Below are 25326 nucleotides of genomic sequence, written 5' to 3' on the forward strand. Positions count from 1 at the left end.
AATCAATATGCAAATAGAATAAATTAATCCAGAAACAAGCCAAAATATACAGGATAAACATGAAAGACCACTCGGAAACGCATCATTTAAAAAATAAGATTTCCTTTAATAGCTTATATGTGACATGTATTGTTAACATTGTTGTAGTACTATCTTTAGCAGAATATATATATATACTTTCATCAATATTGAGAGCTTTACTATACACACAGCACAGAGAGACGTGGGAACTCACAGCTGGACAGGAGGCACAGCAACAGGCAGATACAGGCTGGGGCAAGTCTGAACTGTCACCCCAGGGGTCTGGAGTCAGGAGTCTGACCGCTAACATGGCAAAAACCAGCAGTCTGATCCACTCCAGGTGGGCAGGGGCTATCCCCAGCACCTGAGCTGTATCCTAGTTTGGGGGCACCCTGGGAGACAGGTGAAGCAGTCCGTGATTCCCAGGAATGGCACGTGATTTAGGCCCAATTAAGCTGTGTGTGTGTGTGTGTGTGTGTGTGTGTGTGTGTGTGTGCCTGTGCCTCCCAGCACAGGGAATCAGAGCTGCTCTGGAGAAATCCCACTTCTCATCCCAAACTTTCCCTTCGGCCTGCTTGGCATCGTCACAGTTGCACAACAATTTTCGGTAAATAAAGAGCTAATTCCGCTCTGTTCATGAAATCACTCTGGGGAGCACCGGCGCCCCCAGCATTGGGAAACAATAACAAATAAGAAGAAAAATGTAGACAATTCTAATAGTATTAAGATACACATATTGCACTCAGTCCTAGTGTGACAGAACAGTTTCTGCTCTTCCTCTGTCCCCGAGATCAAGGTGACTCTGACACTGGACCGGTGATCTCCGGACTGTAGGGGTACAGTGTGACCCAGACTGGACTGTAGGGGTACAGGGTGACCCAGACTGGACCAGTGATCTCTGGACTGTAGGGGTACAGTGTGACCCAGACTGGACTGTAGGGCTACAGTGTGACCCAGACTGGACTGTAGGGGTACAGGGTGACCCAGACTGGACCAGTGATCTCTGGACTGTAGGGGTACAGTGTGACCCAGACTGGACTGTAGGGCTACAGTGTGACCCAGACTGGACCAGTGATCTCCGGACTGTAGGGGTACAGTATGACCCAGACTGGACCAGCGATCTCTGGACAGTAGGGGTACAGGGTGACCCAGATTGGACCGGTGATCTCTGGACTGTAGGGGTACAGTGTGACCCAGACTGGACTGTCGGGGTACAGTGTGACCCAGACTGATGGATAAAACACGATAAGCCCAACATAGATTAAAATAAAACAAATAAGAAATAAATATGTCCATATTTTATTTTCACATAAATAAACGTTTCAGTGCATATTTCATGATAATAAGGACTTCTCTGCCTTCTTTACTGAGTCTATATACATGTGCTGGCATCACGCGAGCTGTACTTCTGCAGTCCGCAGGTCCGAGCCGGGCAGAGCCTGGGCACTGTCGAGCCCGTCTCCGAGACTCGAGGGTCACCAGAAGGCACGTTAAGAAAGCAGCATGCCGAGCGCTGCCTGAGCTGTCCCCCACTCGTTTCGGGGGCACCGCTGCCTGTGTGGGGGGACTGGACAGCCCCGCCCTCAGCCCAGGTGCGCAGGCACGACGCTGGGCGGCTACAGTCTCCTTGAGGGGCAGATAAAGGCCAAACAGAGACACTGCAGTACAAAGACACTGATGATGATGGACACATTTATAGATAGATATACATACATATATATTCATTTCCTTAGGAAAAAAAGAAGCTTATTTTTTGTTTGTTCTGTTCATTGACATCTTTTAAATGTGTCTTTCCGGTCCTTAGCTGGTCTGAAGTGCACAAGTGTGTGTTGTGTGTGTAGTGTGGTGTGTGTGTCCCCTCTCTGGCTGTAGAAGCAGGGGGGCTTGTTTCTCTGTGTGTACTGTAGTGTAGCAGGAGGCAGCGAAGGGCTCCAGGAGAGCAGATGGAGAGGAGGGCTGTCGCCGGGCATCACCGCCTCCGGGGCTCACATCTGGAACACAGACAGCACGTGGACGTCAGGACGGCGCAGGCACGAGGAGCGACACGCATTCTCACAGGGAGGCCGAGTCCCCGCAGAGCGACAGAGCGACAGGCAGCAGGGAGAAGAAGTCCTGCCCCTGTTCAGCAGGAGCGCGGGGGTCTGGAGGGGTCAGGGCTGGAGGGGTCTGCGGGGGTCGGGAAGGGTCTGGAGGGGTCTGGAGGGCTCAGGGCTGGAACGGGCCTGGAGGGGTCTGTGGGGGTCTGGAGGGGACTGCAGGGTCTGAGGAGATCTGGAGGGGTCAGGGCCGGAGGGGTCTGGCGGGGTCTGGCGGGGTCAGGGCTGGAAGGGTCTGGAGGGGTCTGGAGGGGTCTGGAGGGGTCTGTGGGGGTCTGTGGGGGTCTGTGGGGGTCTGCAGGGTCTGAGGAGGTCTGGAGGGGTCAGGGCCGGAGGGGTCTGGCGGGGTCTGGAGGAGGTCTGGCGGGGTCTGGCGGGGTCAGGGCTGGAAGGGTCTGGAGGGGTCTGGAGGGGTCTGGAGGGGTCTGGAGGGGTCTGTGGGGGTCTGTGGGGGTCTGTGGGGGTCTGCAGGGTCTGAGGAGGTCTGGAGGGGTCAGGGCCGGAGGGGTCTGGCGGGGTCTGGAGGAGGTCTGGCGGGGTCTGGCGGGGTCAGGGCTGGAAGGGTCTGGAGGGGTCTGGAGGGGTCTGGAGGGGTCTGTGGGGGTCTGTGGGGGTCTGTGGGGGTCTGCAGGGTCTGATGAGATCTGGAGGGGTCAGGGCCGGAGGGGTCTGGCGGGGTCTGGCGGGGTCAGGGCTGGAAGGGTCTGGAGGGGTCTGGAGGGGTCTGGAGGGGTCTGGAGGGGTCTGTGGGGGTCTGTGGGGGTCTGTGGGGGTCTGCAGGGTCTGAGGAGGTCTGGAGGGGTCAGGGCCGGAGGGGTCTGGCGGGGTCTGGCGGGGTCAGGGCTGGAAGGGTCTGGAGGGGACTCCGGGGCTGGAGCGAATGGGCGCAGTCTGAGCCCCGAGAATGAGAATGCGAAGGCGACCCACACAGGCTGACCGCGCTGCTGCGGTTCCCCTCTGTCACAGCAGGCGGAGCCACTCACCTGCAGGTGTGTCGGTTCAGGGTCCTGCCCTTCAGCTGGCAGCTCCGGGCCGTGGCGCTGCAGCGGCACTCACAGGTGCCCGGGTCCAGTGCCCTGCGGCGGCCCACGCAGGGCTGGCACTGCCTGCAGGGCAGAGAGGTCACTGCTTCACACAGAGTGACAGACTCCCGTCTAGCAACTGCAGCCTTCAGGGGAACTGATCAGACTCCCAGTGCGCAGCAGTCTGATCCGCTCCAGGATTTACAGTGCTGGTACTCAGACTGAGGCTGTCTGAGCAGACAGGACTGGAGTGTTAAATTTCATTTCATTTGTTAGAATAACATTTTCTATTCATAGGTCCTCTTTGTGCAAGAGCTAGTACAAGCTGAGCACTGGGAGCCTGGTGGCCTGTCCTGGTGCCTGCCTTCAACATTCTTAACAGATACTTTTCTGAATTACAGCACTAAGATCAGCCCCTGTTTGGCAGGGGTAAGGGGTTACAGAGCTTTCAGGCTATCAGAGATGAAGGATCTGGACCTCTGATTCAACCACAGATGGTACTGTAAATTCCCAGCCTGCTTTGCTCCTTGATAAGATGTTTCCACTCAATTCCAGAGCAGCAGGACTCTGGGAAGCTGTCCTGGAAATTTGGGAGAGCCTGATGGGTCACACCGGACTGATGTACAACCAGGCCTCACTGCCGGAGAGAAGAGGAATTTAAGCTGCTGCTGTCTGTTGGAAAAAACAACCAGGACTCCAACTGATACCATTTCCTAGGTGCCACAGCTCCGGTGAACCTTTAAAAGGCACCATGCAGGGAGGAGGGCGCCCAGAGAGCGACAGACAGGCCTGTCACAGGGCCCAGGAGAGAACAGAGCTCACTTCACCTGTCCATCCTCATCCTCTGATCTGTAGAACAGCTACAGAGAAGCTGTAGAGTCTACAGACTGCTTCTATGCTCTATGAGCAGTGTAAGTGACAAGACTGTAAGACGATAGTGTGGATCAGACACGTACCTCAGTGGGACTAAATGCACGTCTTTTTTCAGTCTGTAATGGAAACAGAGAAGAAGACACAGCATGAGCAGCTGTTTGACAATGAACTGTATTTCTGCTGACAGCTCAGTGACTGCTGCACCACCAGGAGGACAACAAGCACAGCTCATGTGGACAGCATGGCAAGCTCAGAGGTGACCCAGACTGGACTGTTGGGGTACAGTGTGATCCAGACTGAACAGTGATCTCCGGACTGTAGGGGTACAGTGTGACCCAGACTGGACTATAGGGGTACAGTGTGACCCAGACTGGACTATAGGGGTACAGTGTGACCCAGATTGGACTGTAGGGGTACAGGGTGACCCAGACTGGACAGTGATCTCTGGACTACAGAGTGAATGCCTGCTCTTCAGCCCCTGACTGTACAAACTTTACAGCTAACATATGGCACCTTCTCTGCAATAACTGCCTTTTTGGAAAAGCAAATAAAGCCTGTAGGTGAGGTTTTGTGTTCATTTACACAGAAACAATATGTGCTGAGACAGTTTATAATTATACAGTGTTATATGAAATTCCATAACTTTCATAAAGGGTTACATAAAGGCCTACATGCACACGGTCTATATTTGTGCAGATTCTGTTTTTAAAAAAATGAAACAAAACCCCTTTTTGAAGGAATTGTGAATATTATTAGGACACCCTCTGCGTTTCATCTGTGGGCTCTCTGGCTTTTTAAAATAAAATGAAAATGAACTGTTCACGCTCAGCGGATCATCTCATTCAATTCTGTATCTGCTGAGGCTACAGTGTGTGCGCACAGTGACTGAGCCAGTCTGTGTGTGAGATTCACAGTGTGAGTCTGTGTGACTGTCTAGGAGTATGAGTGTGTAAGCAGCTGTGAGTCAGTGTGAGTGTGAGTGTAGGAGTGTGTCAGTGTGGATCAGAGTGTGTGTGTGTAGGAGTGTGTCACTGTGAGTGTGTACGCAGGCCCCTATGCCTGAGGCCTTCAGCTCACCTGCACTCACACTGGCTGTGCTCTGTGAAAGGCATCTGGACCAGCTCGTGTTTCATGTATGTGGTCTTCATCAGCTGGGAAAGAGAGGAAATGTACGAATTAAAACAACAGCAATCAGCTGACAGAACACAGTTCCACTGCTGTGGTACCCCTCCCCATTGCTGAACCCCGCCCCTCAGTTCCATAACCCCGCCTCTGATAGCATGGCCCCTCCCCCTGTCCTCTGCTGATGCCCCGTCATATCTGACCACGCCCACAGCACGTGACTCCACCCCCTTCTTTCGGACCTGTGCTTGTCCCAGCTCTCCCGGTGCCCCGCAGGGGCCCCCTCCGGCCCCTCACCTCCACTCGCAGCGTGTGGCTCTGCAGGGGCACGCACTCCGTGGCCTCGTCCGCACAGCAGCCCCCACAGCGCCGCAGCGGCACGCAGGACGGCAGGAACAGGTGCTCCACCTCCTGGGGGAACTCAGCCGACACGTCCACCAGGGTCTCCCGGGGCTGGCAGAGCGTCCGGTTGTACACGTCCAGCCACTTCAGCACTGGGGGGAGGCAGAGCAGTGAGGGGGACCAGCGCTCTGGCCAGACAGCCGGACTGCGCTTGTACTGCAGCCTCTCTGGGCTCTACTGCACTGTACTGTGTTTTTACCCTGATCTCACTGGGCTTTACTGTGCTGTACTGTGCTGTGCTTTTACCCTGATCTCACTGGGCTCGACTGCTCTGTACTGTGCTTTACCCTGATCTCACTGGGCTCTACTGCTCTGTACTGTGCTTTTACCCTGATCTCACTGGGCTCTACTGCACTGTACTGTGCTTTTACCCTGATCTCACTGGGTTCTGCTGTACTGTGCTTTTACCCCAATCTCGCTGGGCTTTACTGCGCTGTACTGTGCTTTTACCTTGATCTTGCTGGGCTGTACTGCGCTGTACTGTGCTTTTACCCTGATCTTGCTGGACTGTACTGCGCTGTACTGTCCGACATGCATGCGAGACACACAGGTGCAGACAGAGGAGCAGTGGGGCTTACCTTCTCTGTTCTGCCCGGCTGCCAGCTGGAAGAAAAAGACAAAGAGGTGAGACAGAAGTCACACAGCCGCTCGCCCTCCTCTGAGCCCCCAGCTGTGACTGGAGTGCTGTGTGTGTAACACACCCGGCCTGGCAATAAGACACAGAAGTCTGTCCCACTCCAGGTTTGGAGCAGTGGTTCTGTGGTTCAGGATCTGCGCCTGTGGCTGGAAGGTTGCTGGTTCAAATCCCGCAGCTGGCAGAGGAATCCTACTCCATTGGGCCCCTGAGCAAGGCCCTTAACCCCAGCTGTTCCGGGGGTGCTGTACAATGGCTGACCCTGCGCTCTGACCCCCAGCTTCTCTCCCTGTCCGTGTGTCTCATGGAGAGCGAGCTGGGGTCTGTGAAAAGACACATTCCTAATGTGAGAAGTTGTATCTGTCCAATAAAGAGATCTTATCTCTTATCTTATCTTATTCGCCCCAGTCAGCTAACTGACCAGAAGCGCCTCGGCTCAAAGCCCTCCAGCCCTCACACACAGTCGTCTCGTGTTTGAAGTGCGCTGGCTGGGTTTTCTCCTGACTGCAGCCCTGTGTAGCGCTGAAGGGCAGGACGCTGGAGATACCCCCCCGCCACGCGCCCAGCGCAGCCTCTGCCACACCGCCACTCCCCCGCCCCCCAGGAGAGGCCCCTGCGCTCGGCCCAGCTCGTGGCCGCAGCCCCTGCCAGGGAATTCGGACTTTGGCCCGTGCCTCTGCCTCCTCTTCCCAGCCTGTCCGGCGCGGTGTGTGTGTGTGTGTGTGTGTGAGTGTGTGAGTGCACAAGCATGGCCTCCGCAGTGCCCTCTCTGGAACAGTTTATTAAAGCGAATCATGCTGTTAAAAGAGTGTCCCTCGATAGTGAGATCTGGGTAAAAGCGCAGTACAGCGCAGTAGAGCCCAGTGAGATCAGGGTAAAAGCGCAGTACAGCACAGTAGAGCCCAGTGAGATCAGGGTAAAAGCACAGTACAGCGCAGTAGAGCCCAGTGAGATCAGGGTAAAAGCGCAGTACAGCACAGTAGAGCCCAGTGAGATCAGGTCCTTTACTGTCAGACACGCAGTACAGGTCCATCACAGCCCAGCGTCCTTCACCGTCAGACACAGAGCCTGCTGCCCTCAGGGCCAGTGCGCACTGCAGCAGGACTCTGGGCTCCGGTGTGTGTGTGTGTGTGTCTCGGAGCGTCAGCAGGTCTGAGGAAAGCAGGTCAAGGATCTGTTGTTTTCCTGTGAAACAAGTCTGCTTTTCCACTTCCGCCCCCCTCGAGCACCAAGTCCACCCATGCGGAGGCAGAGGAGCCCAGAGCCCTGCCATCTGCCCAGGTGCCTGCTTCTGTGCTTTTCATTTCTTTTTCTTTTCATTTTCGCGCTGTACCCTGCTCTTACCCTGATCTCAGCCAGAGCTTCTGGAAAGGCAGGCTGCAGGGACAATGCTGTGAACTGGTGGCCAGTGGATGAGCTGTTACTGCCCCAGCCTCGTGCTGCCCTGTCTGGGAGAGGGTGTGATGGGAGTCCTCAATCAGAGAGGAAGAGGGTGTCGCAGTCGGACAGCTGGCTGGGGGGACTCTGGGCTCTGTGCAGTCACCCGTCGCCTGCGTGCTGTCTCAGTGTGGTCTCTGACAGCAGAGCGGCAGCTCGTCACGAGCCACAGGGATCCAGTTCAGGCAGAGCCGACGACTTCACACTGACTGACACACAGCAAGAAACTTAACATCACCAGCACCTGCTGTGCACTGGGAGTCTGACTGACAGCACTGTCACACCTGGAGCGGATCAGACTGCTGCGCACTGGGAGTCTGACAGCACTGTCACACCTGGAGCGGATCAGACTGCTGCGCACTGGGAGTCTGACTGACAGCACTGTCACACCTGGAGTGGATCAGACTGCTGCACACTGGGAGTCTGACTGACAGCACTGTCACACCTGGAGTGGATCAGACTGCTGCGCACTGGGAGTCTGACTGACAGCACTGTCACACCTGGAGCGGATCAGACTGCTGCACACTGGGAGTCTGACTGACAGCACTGTCACACCTGGAGCGGATCAGACTGTTGCGCACTGGGAGTCTGACAGCACTGTCACACCTGGAGCGGATCAGACTGCTGCGCACTGGGAGTCTGACAGCACTGTCACACCTGGAGCGGATCAGACTGCTGCGCACTGGGAGTCTGACTGACAGCACTGTCACACCTGGAGCGGATCAGACTGCTGCGCACTGGGAGTCTGACTGACAGCACTGTCACACCTGGAGCGGATCAGACTGCTGCGCACTGGGAGTCTGACAGCACTGTCACACCTGGAGCGGATCAGACTGCTGCGCACTGGGAGTCTGACAGCACTGTCACACCTGGAGCGGATCAGACTGCTGCGCACTGGGAGTCTGACTGACAGCACTGTCACACCTGGAGCGGATCAGACTGCTGCACACTGGGAGTCTGACTGACAGCACTGTCACACCTGGAGCGGATCAGACTGCTGCGCACTGGGAGTCTGACTGACAGCACTGTCACACCTGGAGCGGATCAGACTGCTGCACACTGGGAGTCTGACAGCACTGTCACACCTGGAGCGGATCAGACTGCTGCGCACTGGGAGTCTGACTGACAGCACTGTCACACCTGGAGCGGATCAGACTGCTGCGCACTGGGAGTCTGACTGACAGCACTGTCACACCTGGAGCGGATCAGACTGCTGCGCACTGGGAGTCTGACTGACAGCACTGTCACACCTGGAGCGGATCAGACTGCTGCGCACTGGGAGTCTGACAGCACTGTCACACCTGGAGCGGATCAGACTGCTGCGCACTGGGAGTCTGTCCTGCCTCCTCTCATCAGCAGGATATCTGATGTTCCATGTTGGTGGTTTGCACTGCCACTGCAGTCTCATTACTCCACAGCAGGCTGCTCCGGGAGGTGCAGAAGCGCTATTAATACGCCACTGTCCTGCCCGCTGGCGCAGTGGGCACCTCTTCTCCTTGAGCATGGCCTTGAAGGAGACCCCCAGCCAGCCTCTCACCCGCTCAGAAGCCACGTCCCCCCACCCTGCCAGAGCCAGGGTAAACAGGGCGGGCTCCGCTGGCAGACAGCCTTGAGGCCGGCCCTGCCCGCCTGCGCTCCGTGTCAATGCCCGCTCGGCCGGGCGGGGAGGAGGCGGGGGAGAAGGAGAACCGCTCGGCTCGGTTCGGCCCGGCCCGGCCCGGCTCGGCTCCCACACACTCACCTTCGCGACGGTCGCCAGGGCTCGCAGCGCCAGCAGCACGCGCAGCATTCCGACGAGCGCCCCTCGCGCCGCCATGGCGGGGGGTCTCGCGCGCGGGGAGACAGGTGTCTCGCGCCTCCCTCCCTCCCTCCGCTCCGTCAGTGAGTGAGGGTCTCGCGGGGCAGCTGCCGGCTCTTACTCCCTGTCACTGCCCCTCCCGCCGAGACGCTGCAGGCCGCTCCGAGCCCGGGCCCGGCATCCCGCATCCTGGAAACCGGGGCCGGCGGTCGGGTCGCTGGGCACGGACACCAGCGGGGGGGTTCGCCTCGGGCTTCCGCCGGCTGCTGCTCAGGACGCAAAACCAACCGCTCCCCCGGATCTCTGGATCAGAAACCGCCCTCCGTCGGCACCGAGATGACGAGGACAGAGCGGGCTGGGAGCAGTGGCCGGAGCGGGGGTGTCCGTCCCCAGACCCCACAAGGGCGGGCGAGCTGGATGGAGCCCCGCGGGGCACAGTTATCTCTGCCTCTCCCCGCGGTGTTTAACGTTTAATCCCCGGACAGAGCCTGAGCCCCGATCTGAAACAGAAACTCTCGCCGGTCCCCGCCGTCCACAAAGGCGTCAAAGCCCCCGGAGCCGGGCTGGACAGAGGATGTCCTGCGGCGCGTCCAGCGGCTTCACCGAGACGCGTCTCCCGCCGCGGAGGCGGACGGATTCGCCCCCTGCGCCGGCACGCGACCCGGCCGTTACGATTTGAACTTTTCGAATGTCCTCTTTTTCCTCGCGGCGGTCGCCCCGGAGAGCCTCGCGCACAGGTGTATAAATGCCGGTCGGCGGCGGTTGCTCAGTCAGTCCGCCAGCCGGTCACCGTCACAGCCTCCCCTCGCCTTCTGCCTCCCTGCTCTCCTCTGCCTTGTCCCCTAATTCCCCGGCCTGGGCGGGGGGGCGTGCGGACTGGTTAAATACCACGTCCGTGTGAGGCGAATCTCTCTCGCTTTCTCTCTCTCTCTCCTTCTCTCCGGCTCCGACACAGTCCCCACCCACTACCTTAAAGAGGTAGGCGCTCTCTCCGCCGGCTCTCCCCGGCCCGCGGTACCGGTGGGCGCCGAGCCGAGACAAGCACCGTGGCCAAGGGCTGTGCCCCGCCCGGCCGGGACTCGAACCCTCAACCCCCCACCCCTCCCTGCGGCGAGTCCGGAGCCCCGGACTCTGGTCCTCACAGCTGCTCCTGCAAGAGGGAAGCGATCCCGCTGTACGGGGGCGCTGTAGACGGTCTCCGATCAAACGCATCGATTAGGTGATCAGCCCCTCGTCTTATTAACTACAGGGCTACGGGGTTTCTGGCTGGGATTGTCTAACTTTACAGCCGCCCTCACAGCGCTCTTTCCTCGCCCTGGGGACCTGCTATTGGGAAATAAACGTGGCCTTTCATCAGATTAATCCTCATTGTCCTGTGGCGACGGAACTCCCGTCCGAACCGGACCTGCGCCGTGGGTCAGGAGTGTGCCCTGGACGGACACGAGCAGGGGCTGGGAAAAACTCGAGCTTGGCGTTGGGACTGCTGCTCTCGATGATAACGGGAGAAGAATTTTATTTTTGTATTGTTCTGTTTACTCTGTGTCAGAGCTTCCCAGCTGCCGCCCCCCCATTCCCGGCTGCCCGTGAGGATTAAAACAAATATTGACAGAGAAACTGGACAGCTGTCGGAATAAGGCAGCGCAATCGCAATCGCGTTAGTCCTTTTTTTACTCCGGTTCGGAAGACACAACCGCCACCCCAGTGACACCAGTAACAGCAGTAACACGATAGCCAGCTGGTCCAGTGGTTCAGGTCTGGTCCTGTCAGACCGAGAGGACAGCTGGTCCGGTGGTTCAGGTCCGGTCTCATCAGACCAGGAGGACAGCTGGTCCGGTGGTTCAGGTCCGGTCTTGTTAGACCAGGAGGACAGCTGGTCCGGTGGTTCAGGTCCGGTCTTGTTAGACCAGGAGGACAGCTGGTCCGGTGGTTCAGGTCTGGTCTTGTTAGACCAGGAGGACAGCTGGTCCGGTGGTTCAGGTCCGGTCTTGTCAGACCGGGAGGACACATATGGAGGCTGACTGTTTCAGAAACCATTTAATCGAATTATTTTACAGAGCGAGAGTCGCCCTCCCTCGTGCTCGCCGTCTCCCCCCGCTGGCTGCCCTCCGCCCCCCGGCTGCGCAGGCGGTACTTCTCCACGAACTCCGCGTGCCTCTGCCGCAGGATCTCCGTCTGCTTCTGGAAGCCGTTGGCCCTGCGGGACACGCAGCCTCGTTAGCTCGGCGTGCGGACGAGGGAGGGGCGGTCAGCAGCAGCCGGCGTGGCCAGTGGCTCACCTGGCTCTGCCCTTCGACTCGTTGTAGATCTCGGTGATGACGCGGTCCTTCTCGTCCATGAAGCTGTTGTGCAGCTCCTCCAGCTTCCTGCGCCGACAGACAGACAGACGGACAGAGAGACAGGCGGGCGGACGGGAGGGAGGGTCAGTCAGCACAGACAGACCTCAGCTCTGTCTCCCTCAAAGTCAAAGTCAAACAGCTTTATTGACATGACCGGTCACTACAACATCTACAGACATTTCTAATAGAAATCCATCACAGGACATCCACTGTACATACAACATACAACACCTGGAGCATTACTGGGAGACAGGCTCACTGTTCCTCAGGCTGGGACAGGAGGTCACACACTGGGCTACCAGTTTAACTGAGTTCCCTCCTCCCTCTCCCAGTAGGATTGGGACCTGTTGTGATTCTGGCAGGTGTGGGAACTCTGGGATTAGCTGTGTAGATTTGGGGAAGAATGTTTCTCTTATCCCAGAGTATCTGTCACAGTGCAGTAGGAAGTGCATCTCTGTCTCTATGTCTCCCTGCTGGCAGTGAGAGCACAGCCTGTCCTCTCTGGACAGACAGGTCTGCCTGTGTCCAGTGTCTGTGTCCAGGCTGTGGTCACTGAGCCTGTCCTCTCTGGGCAGCCAGGTCTGCCTGTGTCCAGTGTCTGTGGTCACTGAGTCTGTCCTCTCTGGTCAGCCAGGTGTGTCTCAAGCCTGAAGAAGGCTTCACAGCCGAAACGTTGTGTTTTCAGCCTGGAATAAACCTGTTACGTGTTCCTTTGCAGCCTACGCATGCTGACGCCACTCCCCACCTGAGCTACTTTAAAACATTTATCATCTCGTCAGAAAAGGTCTCTCCAGCGCTGACTGGATCATGGACAGCTGATATTTCGCACAGGCTGGCTCTAGTACTCACTGTCCCTGGCAGAATGCTGTCAATCCTCTCCTGATTGAGGGTCTCGTTAGGAAGCAGCGTCTCGTTAAGATGTGTCCTGGGATTATTACAGGTATAACGGTCAGTAAGGAGCAGATCTCGCCCCTGCTGGTGCTGTGCTCTGTGACGCTGCTGTCGTGATCTGTGTGCTGTGTGTCCTGGGACAGGGGGGCTCAGGCACTGGGCACCGGACATGGGGGGGATTAAGGGGATAATCCCTTTTAACCCCTACCCCCTCCTCGGAGCACATACACAACACACACACACTCAAACATGCTCACACATACAGACACACACACACACTCAAACATGCTCGCACATATAGACACACACACACACTCAAACACGCTCGCACATACAGACACACACACACTCAAACATGCTCGCACATACAGACACACACACACTCAAACACGCTCGCACATACAGACACACATTCGAACACATTGACACTTACATCACTCAAAACCCGGTTCAGGAGACAGGACCAGTGGTAATACCAGAGTCCCAGACCCGGTTCAGGAGTCGGGACCAGTGGTAATACCAGAGTCCCAGACCCGGTTCAGGAGTCGGGACCAGTGGTAATACCTGAACCCGAAGTAGTGGGTGGTCAGACTGCCCATCATCACCAGCACACAGTACAGCACCAGGCGCCGGTTCCGTCTCCTCTTGCGGTCCGACTGCTCGGCGGAGAAATTCTGAGGTCCAGCGTAGCGGAACTGCTCCCAGTACCGCACGTGCTCGGAGCGGTCCGGTCTGTCCGGGGAGGAAGGGGAACCAGTGAGTCCTTCCCATCCCTATCCCTCTCCCCCCCCTCTGACTCACCTGGAGGTGTGTGTGTACTGTGGTGTCCCAGAGACCTGTCTCTCTCTCTGACTCACCTGGAGGTGTGTGTGTACTGCTGTGTCCCAGAGACCTGTCTCTCTCTCTGACTCACCTGGAGGTGTGTGTGTACTGCTGTGTCCCAGAGACCTGTCTCTCTCTCTGACTCACCTGGAGGTGTGTGTGTACTGCTGTGTCCCAGAGACCTGTCTCTCTCTCTGACTCACCTGGAGGTGTGTGTGTACTGCTGTGTCCCAGAGACCTGTCTCTGTCTCTGACTCACCTGGAGGTGTGTGTGTACTGCTGTGTCCCAGAGACCTGTCTCTCTCTCTGACTCACCTGGAGGTGTGTGTGTACTGCTGTGTCCCAGAGACCTGTCTCTCTCTCTGACTCACCTGGAGGTGTGTGTGTACTGCTGTGTCCCTGAGAAGGCCTGTCTCTCTCTCAGCCTGTCTCTGTCCCTCAGGCTGCTGTCGTACTCTCGGCGGGTGCTCTCCTGCCTCAGGACCTTGTAGGCTTTGCTCAGGGCCACAAACTGAGTGTGTAGCCCCGGGTTCGAGGGGTCGCTGTCTGGGTGCAGCTGTCAAAGTGCGCCACAGGGGGGCAGTAGAGAGAACAACTCTTAGTTATTACTCCACTGCAGGACCCGAGTGTTCAACTGAAGGAATTCAGTCTCCACTGGTCCAGACGATGGTGATGAAACTCTCAAACAAGGCCAGGAGAGGAGGGGAGTCAAGCTGGTCTCAGGTCGGCCTCCACCGGACCATCTTTGCCAGCAGCTGTGTGAGCCTGGCCAGCACCTGGAGGGGAGACTCCTGGCAAAGACTGAGGCTGCTGCTGGAGGAGGTGTGGGTGGGGCCAGTAGGGGGCGCTCACCCTGCGGTCTGTGTCCTAATGCTCCACTAAACTGTAAAAAAGGCACCATTCTGTAGTGGTGCTGTCACACGACAGGCCAGCGTGGCCCCCTGCCCCTCTGTCCCGCCATGAGGGCCTGATCTCTGCCCCTGCGTCTGGGGGAGCCTCTGGGAACAGTGAGCCCCTATCCCGACACAACGACTCCTTCTTCCGGAGAGCGATTGCACAACTCGGCACGGCCCGGCTCACAGCTGCTCGTGAGCGCCATGGCGCCCTGCACCACACGGCTCCCCCTGCTGGCCAAACCGGAACCTCGGCCAGCGCACCTGGTCACCACTGAGCAGCTCCAGACACAGGCAGCCGGGAGAGGAGACACAGCAGGGCGTCACTGTGCAGAGTGAGCTACAGCTCCTCAAGGAAAATCTATGAGAAGCTCCATTCGGCTCCACAGCATTGGAGGACAGCTGGTCCGGCGGTTCAGCTCCGGTCCAATTAGACCAGGAGGACAGCTGGTCCAGTGGTTCAGCTCCGGTCCAATTAGACCAGGAGGACAGCTGGTCCAGTGGTTCAGGTCTGGTCCTGTTAGACCAGGAGGACAGCTGGCCCGGTGGGTCAGGTCTGGTCGAACCTGAGATGTTAGCTTGTGGTCCTACCGCTGGAGACTCTGCTGGAGATCACTGAACCCCAGGGATTCCTCTGATAAGAGCGTCTGCTACAGCACTGATCCTTATTTAAACAAACGCACAGTGAGTCTGAAAGCATGTTTTACAAGCCCTGTGCATTCAGACCCTTGGCTCCCTCTCAACAATCACGCAGGGAAAATTTCCCTGACCTGTTCCCGCATAACCAGTCAGGAAACGTACGATAATTTATAACAGCTCACAATCTTCACAAGTGAAAAGTTAACGACCACTTCTAAACAGCTGGCATACTCTCAGAAAGTGCATTAATCTTTAATCGTAAACAGCTGACTCATTGTAGAGACACTTAAATAACATGAAAAACTGGAGTTCAAGGCAGTGAGCAGTGACAGAGACTGTGGCCCAGGCAAGTCTCCAGGCTGGTTCTCACTGTGGTTCCTGCCTGCGCAGGTGAGACAGAGGGGCTGTGGTTCCTGCGAAGGTGAGACAGAGGGGCTGTGGTTCTGCGCAGGTGAGACAGAGGGGTTGTGATTCTGCGCAGGTGAGACAGAGGGGTTGTGACTCTGCGCAGGTGAGACAGAGGGGCTTTGGTTCCTGCGAAGGTGAGACAGAGGGGCTGTGGTTCTGCGCAGGTGAGACAGAGGGGCTGTGATTCTGTGCAGGTTAGACACAGGGGCTGTGATTCTGCGCAGGTGAGACAGAGGGGTTGTGATTCTGCGCAGGTGAGACAGAGGGGTTGTGATTCTGTGCAGGTGAGACAGAGGGGTTGTGATTCTGCGCAGGTGAGACAGAGGGGTTGTGACTCTGTGCAGGTGAGACAGAGGGGTTGTGATTCTGTGCAGGTTAGACAGAGGGGTTGTGATTCCGCGCAGGTGAGACAGAGGGGCTGTGGTTCCTGCCTGCGCAGATAGGGGTTGTGACTCTGTGCAGGTGAGACAGAGGGGTTGTGATTCTGCGCAGGTGAGACAGAGGGGTTGTGACTCTGTGCAGGTTAGACAGAGGGGTTGTGATTCCGCGCAGGTGAGACAGAGGGGCTGTGGTTCCTGCCTGCGCAGATGAGACAGAGGGGTTGTGATTCTGTGCAGGTTAGACAGAGGGGTTGTGATTCTGCGCAGGTGAGACAGAGGGGTTGTGATTCCTGCCTGCGCAGGTGAGACAGAGGGGCTGTGATTCTGCGCAGGTGAGACAGAGGGGTTGTGATTCTGTGCAGGTTAGACAGAGGGGTTGTGATTCTGCGCAGGTGAGACAGAGGGGCTGTGATTCCTGCCTGTGCAGGTGAGACAGAGGGGCTGTGATTCCACACAGGTGAGACAGAGGGGTCGGTACCGCCCTTGGACCGGCCTGGCACCACGCAGCTCTGCAGTTTCCTCCTTTAAGACATCAGACGCAGAAGCGACTCTTACCTCAGTGGTGTGCAATCAAGTTGTATAACAACTGACTTCAGAGTTCATTAAATTTTCTTTGTTTTCTTTGGAGACACGTGGGCTGGCTCACTATTGTGTCTCTCTCAGTTCAACACCACCCCCATGTGGTCACAGGAGATACAGCAGCTGGGACACATCAGCGTGTCTTGTTGACTTCTGTTCCACACGAGTAAATACAGTTTCAAGAATTGTGTCCTCCTGGTCTAACAAGACTGGACCTGAACCACTGACCAGCTGTCCTCCTGGTCTGACAGGACTGGACCTGAACCATCGGACCAGCTATCCTCCTGGTCTAACAAGACTGGACCTGAACCACCGGACCAGCTGTCCTCCTGGTCTGACAGGACTGGACCTGAACCATCGGACCAGCTGTCCTCCCGATCTAACAAGACCGGACCTGAACCACCGGACCAGTTGTCCTCCCGGTCTAACAAGACCGGACCTGAACCACCGGACCAGCTGTCCTCCTGGTCTAACAAGACCGGACCTGAACCACCGGACCAGCTGTCCTGCTGGTCTGACAGGGTGTGGAGCTCCATTATCAGCACACACACGTTGTCCCACACAGAGTGTTTCTGGTACCTGTTTGGACCTGTGGAAGAAAGCCGCCTTGATCTCCTCCAGCGAGGCGTCCGGTTTGACTCCCAGGAGGTCGTAGTGGCTCCTCGTGTCCCTGCAGCGCAAAGACCACAGCGTCAGTGTCGCACTCAGCCACAGGGGGCGCCGCCGCTGCTGAACGCACCCTTCCTGACCCCAGCCCACGCCGAGCTGGTCCGGAGATCCCAGGCTCCCTGAGAAGCCGTCTGGGCACTGCGGAGAAGCGGCGAGCTGTCTCACCTGAGGGCGGCGCTGAGACACAGGGAGCGCAGGGGGCTGTGGCGGCACCACAGACAGCGCTGGCACAGGAGCAGATGGGCCTCCAGCTGCATGATGGGATACTGGAGACAGCACCCACAACCCGGGGGTGGGACCTGTAACACAGACACACCTGAGGAAGACCAAAGTGAAGAGGGAGGACAGAGAGGATAGGAGCAAAGAGGGGAAGGACAGTGAGAGACAGGAGAGGAGGAGAGTTAAGAGACAGAGACAGGAGTTGAAGGACAGTGAGAGACAGGAGAGGAGGAGAGAGGGAAAGGAGAAAGAGGAGGAAGGGACAGGAGCACGCCACAGGGCAGGAAAGGAAGACAGATTCAGACACAGACAGAGAGACGTCTTCCCAGACGGCTCAGACACCCAGCGCGTAGAACAAACTCTCCCACAACAAAGCTGCCCTTTACTTAAAACACTTTCCAGTCCGGGTGAAGCTCCTCTCCCCACTCCCAGCTCCCAGCGTGTCCCTTCAGCCCAGCGTCTGTCTGCGGTCAGAGCTGAGAACAGGCCAGATCTGACCAGCCCCAGCCACGGGCTGCTCTCTGCTAGACCAATTCCAGCTTATCCTGCTCCCTGTCCCAGTCCGGAATTTCCGCCCCCCGGCTCCTCCGCACACTGCTTACACCCCAACACACACTCACACAGACACACACCCCAACACACACTCACAGATGCAGACACACACCCCAACACACACTCACACACAGACACACACCCAAATACACACTCACAGACACAGACACACAACCAAATACACACTCACACACACAGACACACACCCCAACACACACTCACATTCACACCAGGGACAACTTTCCCAGAAGCCAATTAACCCACCAGCAGGACTGTGGACTGTGGGAGGCAGCCCACACAAACCCAGGCAGAACATGCGAACTCCACACAGACAGCAGTCCAGGTCTGGAACTGAACCCAGCGCTTTGAGGCAGCAGTGCTAACCACTGCGCCACCGTGACACCTCGGACCCAAGTTAAAGATCTGTATTTCTGCGGTGTACCAGGTATATAGAGGATCTCTGCTGGAAACTGCGGACTGTGGGTGAGCGGGTGGATTCGACAGGCGTTAACAGGGTTTAGGGTCCTCGGAGTGTTGCATAACGGCAGTTTCATAACAGAAAAGTAAACACTTTCAAAGAAATTAAAAGTAAAAAAAAAACATCTACACCTGCCACGCACTGCGTTTTTTAAAACCCGTGTCTACAATTACTCTCATTCAGGAACAAAGCCAGGGCGAATCTCCCCTTGGCCGGTACGAACGCGAACACGGTGCCGATCGGGGAGACCGCACGGCCGGTGTAGCTCAGCCAGGAAAACCGCCGGCTTGATGGCCGAGTCACCTTACAAAAAACTTAACTCGCCAACATCGATTACTTCACACAAACCAATAACTGAAAAAGAAACAGCTTTTTCCCTGTACTCTTCGTAGAGTAGGCACTGTTATTTATTCGTTTCCTAAGAGTGAAGATATTAAATTCGTGTTTTACTCACTTCTCTACGCTAAGTGCAAGGGGCGATGCTGACACTAGGAGGGCACAGGGAGACTGTGATCAGGTTTCCGGGAGAAAGTCTCCCTCCACAGCCGCTGGTTCAGTGGTAGACGCCCCCGGGAGCTGTTCGTGTGAACCGGGGCTCTGAGTTACGGAGTTTCCGGGCTGTTGCGGTGTGTCTGTCGCCCAGAACCGATCGGAACCGCCCGGCGAGTCAGTCCCGGCCTCTGCAGACCCGTGACGCGGAGCCACACAACCGGTCCGGTGGGAAGAGCCGACTGCGAGCGGCGACAAAGAGAGCCCTCCTACGAAATCTCTACAACAGAAAAAAAACTACAACATAGTTTTGCTGAACAACAGTTTTATTCAATAGCTTTCTGAGACGATGCAGGCTGGATTGGATTGACTGTACTATGAGCTGGATTAGTTATTAACTGGGATTATAATCAGACTCCACTGACAGTGACAGAGCAGTCTGAGACTCTGCAGGCTGGACTGGACTGTCTGGACTGGGAGCTGGATTAGTTCTTCACTGGGATTATAATCAGACTCACTGACACTGACAGAGCAGTCTGAGACACTGCAGGCTGGACTGGACTGTCTGGACTGGGAGCTGGATTAGTTCTTCACTGGGATTATAATCAGACTCACTGACACTGACAGAGCAGTCTGAGACTCTGCAGGCTGGACTGGACTGTCTGGACTGGGAGCTGGATTAGTTCTTCACTGGGATTATAATCAGACTCCACTGACACTGACAGAGGTACAATACTGAATAATACAGTCGTCCATCATAACTCGACTTGTGACACAATGCCAAGCACAAAATGGAGCGGGCACTAACACAGGGGTGCAGCCGAGACCCCTGGCAGGGCTGTGTGTGCTGTCTGGAGAGGGGGATGGGGACGTGGGGGCAGCCGGGCGATTGTCGGTTCCAGATTGCCCCCCAGCCCCGGCCGTGTGAAGAGAAGAGGGGGTGGGGGGCGGCCATCGCCGTACTCATTCGCCGGCGGAGCCGATGGCGTGATGCCCCCTCCCCCAGCCCAGCACCCCCTCCTGTCCCAGGAGGAGAAGGAGAATCCGGGAGCAGAGAGAGCGATTAAGGGAGTGAAAGAGGGAGTCGGGGCGGGGGGGGGGGGGGGGCGTACCCTCATGGACAATTCTCCTTTGTCGGAGAAGCCTGGGAAAGTTGGCGCAGGGCCAGGCCGGGCGGATTGGGGATCTCGGGGGGCTGTGTCCCTGTTCTCCCTCGCACAATGGAGTCATTTTTATCAGACACATCCTGTCTCCCAGAGCAGGGTGGGAGTGTGTCTGTGCGTGTGTGCGTGTGCTATGAGTCAGTGTGTGAGCATGTGTGACGTGAGTCAGTGTGTGTGTGTGTATGTGTGTGTGTGTGTGTGTGTGTGTCTCCTCACTCCCTCATCTGAAAGCGGAGACAATCTCTCTGTCCTCCTGTCTGACTTGTGTTTACAAAGCAACACTCCCCCCCCAACCACGTTCCTGTCCTCGTTGCCGTGGAAGTGACGTTGTCACGAGCTGAGCTGGTAAAATGGGGGGGGGGTCACTGCAGGTCAGCCGGTCTCCAACGGCAACAGCAGAACCCCGCGCGGGGAGTGAGTGGAGGCGAAGGCCGGGGGGGGACACAGACCCCGGCACAAGAGCGCCCCGAGACCTATCATGGTAAATGTCATTCTCACGTTAGCAAACTTTTCCATACATACGTGTAGAGTTAAAAATACTCCTATGTGCTTTAAAGAATTTTCTAACTCATTTAAGTTAGACTCAAATTAACTAAAAATATTTTAAAATAAGCTGAGGTGAGTTGGTCTACAAACATCTTTTGGCATATAAACCTATTTAATGTGAACCCTAACACCACATAACCTCTGTACTGTGGACATTGTTTTTTTTTTCATTCACTTGATGTTACCTCTGTTCTGTCATGTTGTGACATTTGTATGTACATACACCTGTTTGTTGTACTTTCCGTTTTTGTAGTAGTGCGAAGCCTTGACTTACTCCTGCGGCCACATTTCCGGGAAGGGGCTGGCCAGCCCACAGACAGGCACTTGTTTTCACCAATCAAAATGGCCCCTGTAGGCAGAGTGACCAATCACCGTCTCGATTTCACCTCCTGCTCGGTTTCAGAATAACCAATAGAAAAGTAGGTCTTTAGGGAGACCACCAGCAACAGCCAATCAGCGACAGCCAACGTGCGTCCGCACTCCTTCCTTCTTCCGTGTTTACAGAAGCTCGCAGGGTCAACAAGCCAGGTAGGCTCCGCCAGACTTGATCCGGCGTGGAAATTGTAAATTATTGACTCTGTTTTGCTTAGAATAGATCCTTACAAGAACAGGAATTTGTATTCCGTGACTCACGATATATATACATAAACGTCAATTATCAGACATTCTTCAAATGCTACAGTAGCCACCGGTGCGTCTTCATTTCCTGAAGATTTAAACTGATTAAATCCTCGCGGCTTCATTTTTTTTAATAAGAGGATATTCGGGTCTCAGTTCAGTCCTGTCGGTCGAGCTGTAAGAGATGTTTGTGTTGTACACAGGGTTGAAGTCAGGGCTGTGGCTAGAACAGGGCTGTCCAGTCCAGTCCTGGGGGGTCAGTGTGTCCAGAACAGGGCTGTCCAGTCCAGTCCAGTCCTGGGGTGTCAGTGTGTCCAGAACAGGGCTGTCCAGTCCAGTCCTGGAGGGTCAGTGTGTCTAGAACAGAGTTGTCCAGTCCAGTCCTGGGGGGTCAGTGTGTCCAGAACAGGGCTGTCCAGTCCAGTCTTGGGGGTCAGTGTGTCTAGAACAGGGCTGTCCAGTCCAGTCCTGGGGGGTCAGTGTGTCTAGAACAGAGCTGTCTAGTCCAGTCTTGGGGGTCAGTGTGTCTAGAACAGGGCTGTCCAGTCCAGTCCTGGGGGTCAGTGTGTCTAGAACAGGGCTGTCCAGTCCAGGTCCTGGAGGGTCAGTGTGTCCAGGACAGAGCTGTCCAGTCCTGGTCCTGGAGGGTCAGTGTGTCCAGGACAGAGCTGTCCAGTCCAGTCCTGGAGTGTCTGCCAGGTTTTCATTCGACCCAGCTCTTCCCCTGCTGGGCTGGGGAAGCATTCCTCGCTGAAATCCTCCCGTGAATCCAGTCCAGGTCTTACCCGTCGCCCTGCGTCTCGTGCCGCAGTGCCCAGAGGAAATGCCAGTCCTGTTACCTGTCCTGGGCATGTCTGACGTGGAGAACCCACAGACCACTGGCGCTGTCACCCAGGCCTGAGGCCAGCCCCGCAGCTCCGCACCCAGCCCAGAAACCCACCCGCAGGTGAGGCTCAGGTGGCCTCGTTAGTCTTTTGTGTCTGTCTGTAGACCTGAAAGAAATCAGCGCTTTGCTCTTCTTGTTTGTCTCGTTAGGAGAAAATACTGCCTCTGAGCCCTGACGAACTGGGGGGGAGGGGAAGGAGGTGGAAGAGGAGGGAGGAGCTGAAGAAATGGACCCTGAAGTGTCAATCTTGCTCCACTGCGCCCCCTGCAGGGGCCTGAGGGAGGGGCAGGTGCAAGTGGAGCTGTCCCCCAGGTACACTGTGTGCAGACTCCCAGTGCGCAGCAGTCTGATCCGCTCCAGGTGTGACAGTGCTGTCAGTCAGACTCCCAGTGCGCAGCAGTCTGATCCACTCCAGGTGTGACAGTGCTGTCAGACTCCCAGTGCGCAGCAGTCTGATCCGCTCCAGGTGTGACAGTGCTGTCAGTCAGACTCCCAGTGCGCAGCAGTCTGATCCGCTCCAGGTGTGACAGTGCTGTCAGTCAGACTCCCAGTGCGCAGCAGTCTGATCCGCTCCAGGTGTGACAGTGCTGTCAGACTCCCAGTGCGCAGCAGTGTGATCCGCTCCAGGTGTGACAGTGCTGTCAGATTCCCAGTGCGCAGCAGTCTGATCCGCTCCAGGTGTGACAGTGCTGTCAGACTCCCAGTGCACAGCAGTCTGATCCGCTCCAGGTGTGACAGTGCTGTCAGTCAGACTCCCAGTGCGCAGCAGTCTGATCCGCTCCAGGTGTGACAGTGCTGTCAGTCAGACTCCCAGTGTGCAGCAGTCTGATCCGCTCCAGGTGTGACAGTGCTGTCAGTCAGACTCCCAGTGCGCAGCAGTCTGATCCGCTCCAGGTGGAGGAAAGTTCAGGCTCCCCCTGTGCAGGCAGATGCCCCCCAATTAAATTCTTTGCTTTTCACTCCGCTGGTGCTGTTTGTGTGGGGAGCTGCAGGCTGTGAGCCTCCTCTGTCTGCCTCTCAGGTACAACCGGCAGAGTTTCCCGGCGCTGGAGGTCCGGATCGGGGAGCTGTGGTCGCAGCGCGTGGCCCGCGAGCCCTGGCTCTTTAACGGGGCCAAGTTCCGGCTCCACGCGGCCTCTCTGCGGGACCAGGGCGGCCCGGGGCAGGCGGCACCCGCGCTGAGCCTGCTGCTGGGCCTCACCTGCTACCGCGACTTCCTGGGCACGAACTGGTCCGCGGAGGCGCAGGCCCTGCGGAGCCGGGGCGCGGCCGAGCTGGGGGACCCCCTGGCGTTCCTGGCGCAGCCGCTGGGCGTGGGCGGCGTGGTCGTCACGGCCGACGGCCACGTGGTCTTCCTGCGGCGCAGCCTGAAGGTGGGGGAGGCGCCGGGGCTGATCGACATCCCGGGAGGCCACCCCGAGCCCAAGGTGCGAGTCTGAGGCTGGTGTCTCCCTCTCCCTCTCCCTATGTCTGTCTCTCTCTCAGTGCCGTCTCCCTCTCTCTCCCTCTCTCTCCCTCTCTCTGTCTCTCTCAGTGCCTGTCTCCCTCTCCCCCCCCTCTCCCTCTCCCTATGTCTCCCTCCCTCTCTCTCTCTCTTTGCCTGTCTCCCTCCCTCTCCCTATGTCTCTCTCTCTCCCTGTGTCTGCCTCTCTCTCAGTGCCTGTCTCACTCTCTCTGTGTCTCCCTCTCTCCCTGTGTCTCATCTCTCTGTGCCTGTCTCCCTCTCTCCCTCTCTCTCAGTGCCTGTCTCCCTCTCTCTGTGTCTCAGGCAGTGGCCCCGGGGGTGTCGGAGGACAGTATCACAGTGGAACAGCTGTGTGGGCGCGGGGTGGTGAGAGAGCTCTTCTCCTCCATTCTCACGGAGATCCGGGACGAGGTGAGACCCCAGAGCTGTCTGTGAAACCTGTCTGTCTCTCTCAGGACCCCAGAGTCAGCTCCCGCTGGCTGTCCGTGACACCTGTCTGTCTCTCTCAGGACCCCAGAGTCAGCTCCCGCTGGCTGTCCGTGAAACCTGTCTGTCTCTCTCAGGACCCCAGAGTCAGCTCCCGCTGGCTGTCCGTGAAACCTGTCTGTCTCTCTCAGGTGAATGTCCCGCTGGCCTGTCTGAGTGAACCGGTTCTGCTGGGAATCGCTCTGAACCACACCAGTGCCGGCCGGCCCAGCGCAGAGTTCTACATCAGGTACTGCTGGACGCGCTGACACTGACTGACGCCCTCAGTGACACACTGACACTGACTGACACACTGAGACTGACTGACACGCTTTGACACACACTGACTGACTGACGCCCTCACTGACACCGACACTGACTGACACACTGAGACTGACTGACACGCTTTGACACACACTGACTGACTGACGCCCTCACTGACACCGACACTGACTGACACACTGAGACTGACTGACACGCTTTGACACACACTGACTGACACACGCCCTCACTGGCTGGCTTGTCACCTCCAGGTGCACTTTGACCTCTGCGGCCGTGAGAGAGCTCTACTGGCAGGGAGGCCCAGAGGCCCAGGAGTCGACGAACATCGTCTTCATCAGCAGGGGGGTGAGATGGCCGCTCCAAGGCACAGACAGGAACTTCAGAGGAGACACGTCTGTAGAAGGCCTCAGTGCCGTCTGCTCTCTGTTTTGCTGCAGGAGGTCCTGCGGTTGGACACGAGCGCCCCCCTGTGGTCAGAGTTGTGCCCGTCAGCCAAGGGAGCTGTCCTCCTGTACCAAGCGGTTCTCCGGACGGGAAGTGATGAAGACCTCCGCGCTCCGGACTGCGTCCACACCTGACACCAGACACCCCCTCGTTAATAAACCCCACATGAAGGACACCTGTCTGTGTGTCACTGCTCTTCACAACAGGATATGACATCATGATGAGTTCCTGAGTGAAACTCAGAGCACAAGACCAGAGGTGGACACACAGCACTGACGAGTGAGACAGGTCCTCACACAACACTGACAAGTGAGACAGGTCCTGACACACACAGGGGAGAGGAGTGAGACAGGTCCCGACACACACAAGGGAGAGGAGTGGGACATGTCTTCACACTAGCCTGAGGAGTGAGACAGGTCCTGACACACACAGGGGAGAGGACTGGGACAGGTCCTGACACACACAGGGGAGAGGAGTGGGACATGTCTTCACACTAGCCTGAGGAGTGAGACAGGTCCTGACACACACAGGGGAGAGGAGTGAGACAGGTCCAGACACACACAGGGGAGAGGAGTGGGACATGTCTTCACACTAGCCTGAGGAGTGAGACAGGTCCTGACACACACAGGGGAGAGGAGTGGGACATGTCTTCACACTAGCCTGAGGAGTGAGACAGGTCCTGACACACACAGGGGAG

General features: G+C 56.9%; 3 protein-coding genes across 5 annotated transcripts; 1 reads left to right on the top strand and 2 right to left on the bottom strand.

The window, feature by feature from the left end:
- Nucleotides 1-85: 85 nt before the first annotated feature.
- Nucleotides 86-10304, bottom strand: LOC148810736 (vascular endothelial growth factor A-like). Its single transcript, XM_088908986.1, has 7 exons — nt 9349-10304; nt 6115-6139; nt 5432-5628; nt 5090-5163; nt 4096-4128; nt 3101-3223; nt 86-2012 (listed from the first exon to the last, which is right to left on the bottom strand). The coding sequence occupies exons 1-7, from the start codon at nt 9421-9423 to the stop codon at nt 1991-1993; spliced, it is 549 nt and encodes a 182-aa protein (XP_088765112.1). The 5' UTR covers nt 9424-10304; the 3' UTR covers nt 86-1990.
- Nucleotides 10305-11424: 1120 nt separating this feature from the next.
- dnajc4 (DnaJ heat shock protein family (Hsp40) member C4) lies at nt 11425-19006 on the bottom strand. Its single transcript, XM_088908987.1, has 7 exons — nt 18726-19006; nt 17188-17321; nt 16933-17023; nt 13826-14010; nt 13197-13364; nt 11682-11768; nt 11425-11599 (listed from the first exon to the last, which is right to left on the bottom strand). Exons 2-7 carry the CDS (start codon nt 17277-17279, stop codon nt 11449-11451), a joined length of 774 nt encoding a protein of 257 aa, XP_088765113.1. The 5' UTR covers nt 17280-17321; nt 18726-19006; the 3' UTR covers nt 11425-11448.
- A 1870-nt stretch (nt 19007-20876) lies between these two features.
- Nucleotides 20877-24804, top strand: nudt22 (nudix (nucleoside diphosphate linked moiety X)-type motif 22). 3 transcript variants are annotated; one of them, XM_088908989.1, is made up of 8 exons: nt 20877-20997; nt 21866-22033; nt 22123-22285; nt 22995-23400; nt 23742-23849; nt 24056-24153; nt 24437-24530; nt 24623-24804. In XM_088908989.1, the coding sequence occupies exons 3-8, from the start codon at nt 22200-22202 to the stop codon at nt 24761-24763; spliced, it is 933 nt and encodes a 310-aa protein (XP_088765115.1). In that variant the 5' UTR covers nt 20877-20997; nt 21866-22033; nt 22123-22199; the 3' UTR covers nt 24764-24804. The 3 variants fall into 3 exon arrangements, with proteins under 3 accessions (XP_088765115.1, XP_088765114.1, XP_088765116.1); XM_088908988.1 differs by having other exon boundaries at nt 20933-20997; nt 21861-22033; XM_088908990.1 differs by lacking the exon at nt 21866-22033 and having other exon boundaries at nt 20954-20997.
- Nucleotides 24805-25326: the final 522 nt, after the last annotated feature.

The sequence above is a fragment of the Atractosteus spatula genome (genome assembly GCF_055471065.1).
Source record: "Atractosteus spatula isolate fAtrSpa1 chromosome 24 unlocalized genomic scaffold, fAtrSpa1.hap1 SUPER_24_unloc_1, whole genome shotgun sequence".
Lineage (NCBI taxonomy): Eukaryota > Metazoa > Chordata > Actinopteri > Semionotiformes > Lepisosteidae > Atractosteus > Atractosteus spatula.

Bases quoted from the DNA above. Each gene is read 5' to 3' on its own strand.
- nudt22 (XM_088908989.1), top strand. From the start codon at position 22,200: ATGGACCCTGAAGTGTCAATCTTGCTCCACTGCGCCCCCTGCAGGGGC. The intron at 22,286-22,994 runs GTACACTGTGTG...TCTGCCTCTCAG, and splicing joins CAAGTGGAGCTGTCCCCCAG to GTACAACCGGCAGAGTTTCC. The intron at 23,850-24,055 runs GTGAGACCCCAG...TGTCTCTCTCAG, and splicing joins TCACGGAGATCCGGGACGAG to GTGAATGTCCCGCTGGCCTG.
- dnajc4 (XM_088908987.1), bottom strand. From the start codon at position 17,279: ATGCAGCTGGAGGCCCATCTGCTCCTGTGCCAGCGCTGTCTGTGGTGC. The intron at 14,011-16,932 runs GTACCAGAAACA...GCACTTTGACAG, and splicing joins TCTTCCACAGGTCCAAACAG to CTGCACCCAGACAGCGACCC. The intron at 13,365-13,825 runs GTGAGTCAGAGA...CTCCCCGGACAG, and splicing joins CAGTACACACACACCTCCAG to ACCGGACCGCTCCGAGCACG.
- LOC148810736 (XM_088908986.1), bottom strand. From the start codon at position 9,423: ATGGCGGCGCGAGGGGCGCTCGTCGGAATGCTGCGCGTGCTGCTGGCG. The intron at 5,164-5,431 runs GTGAGGGGCCGG...TCTCTTTCCCAG, and splicing joins GCCACACGCTGCGAGTGGAG to CTGATGAAGACCACATACAT. The intron at 4,129-5,089 runs GTGAGCTGAAGG...TTTCCATTACAG, and splicing joins CACAGCCAGTGTGAGTGCAG to ACTGAAAAAAGACGTGCATT.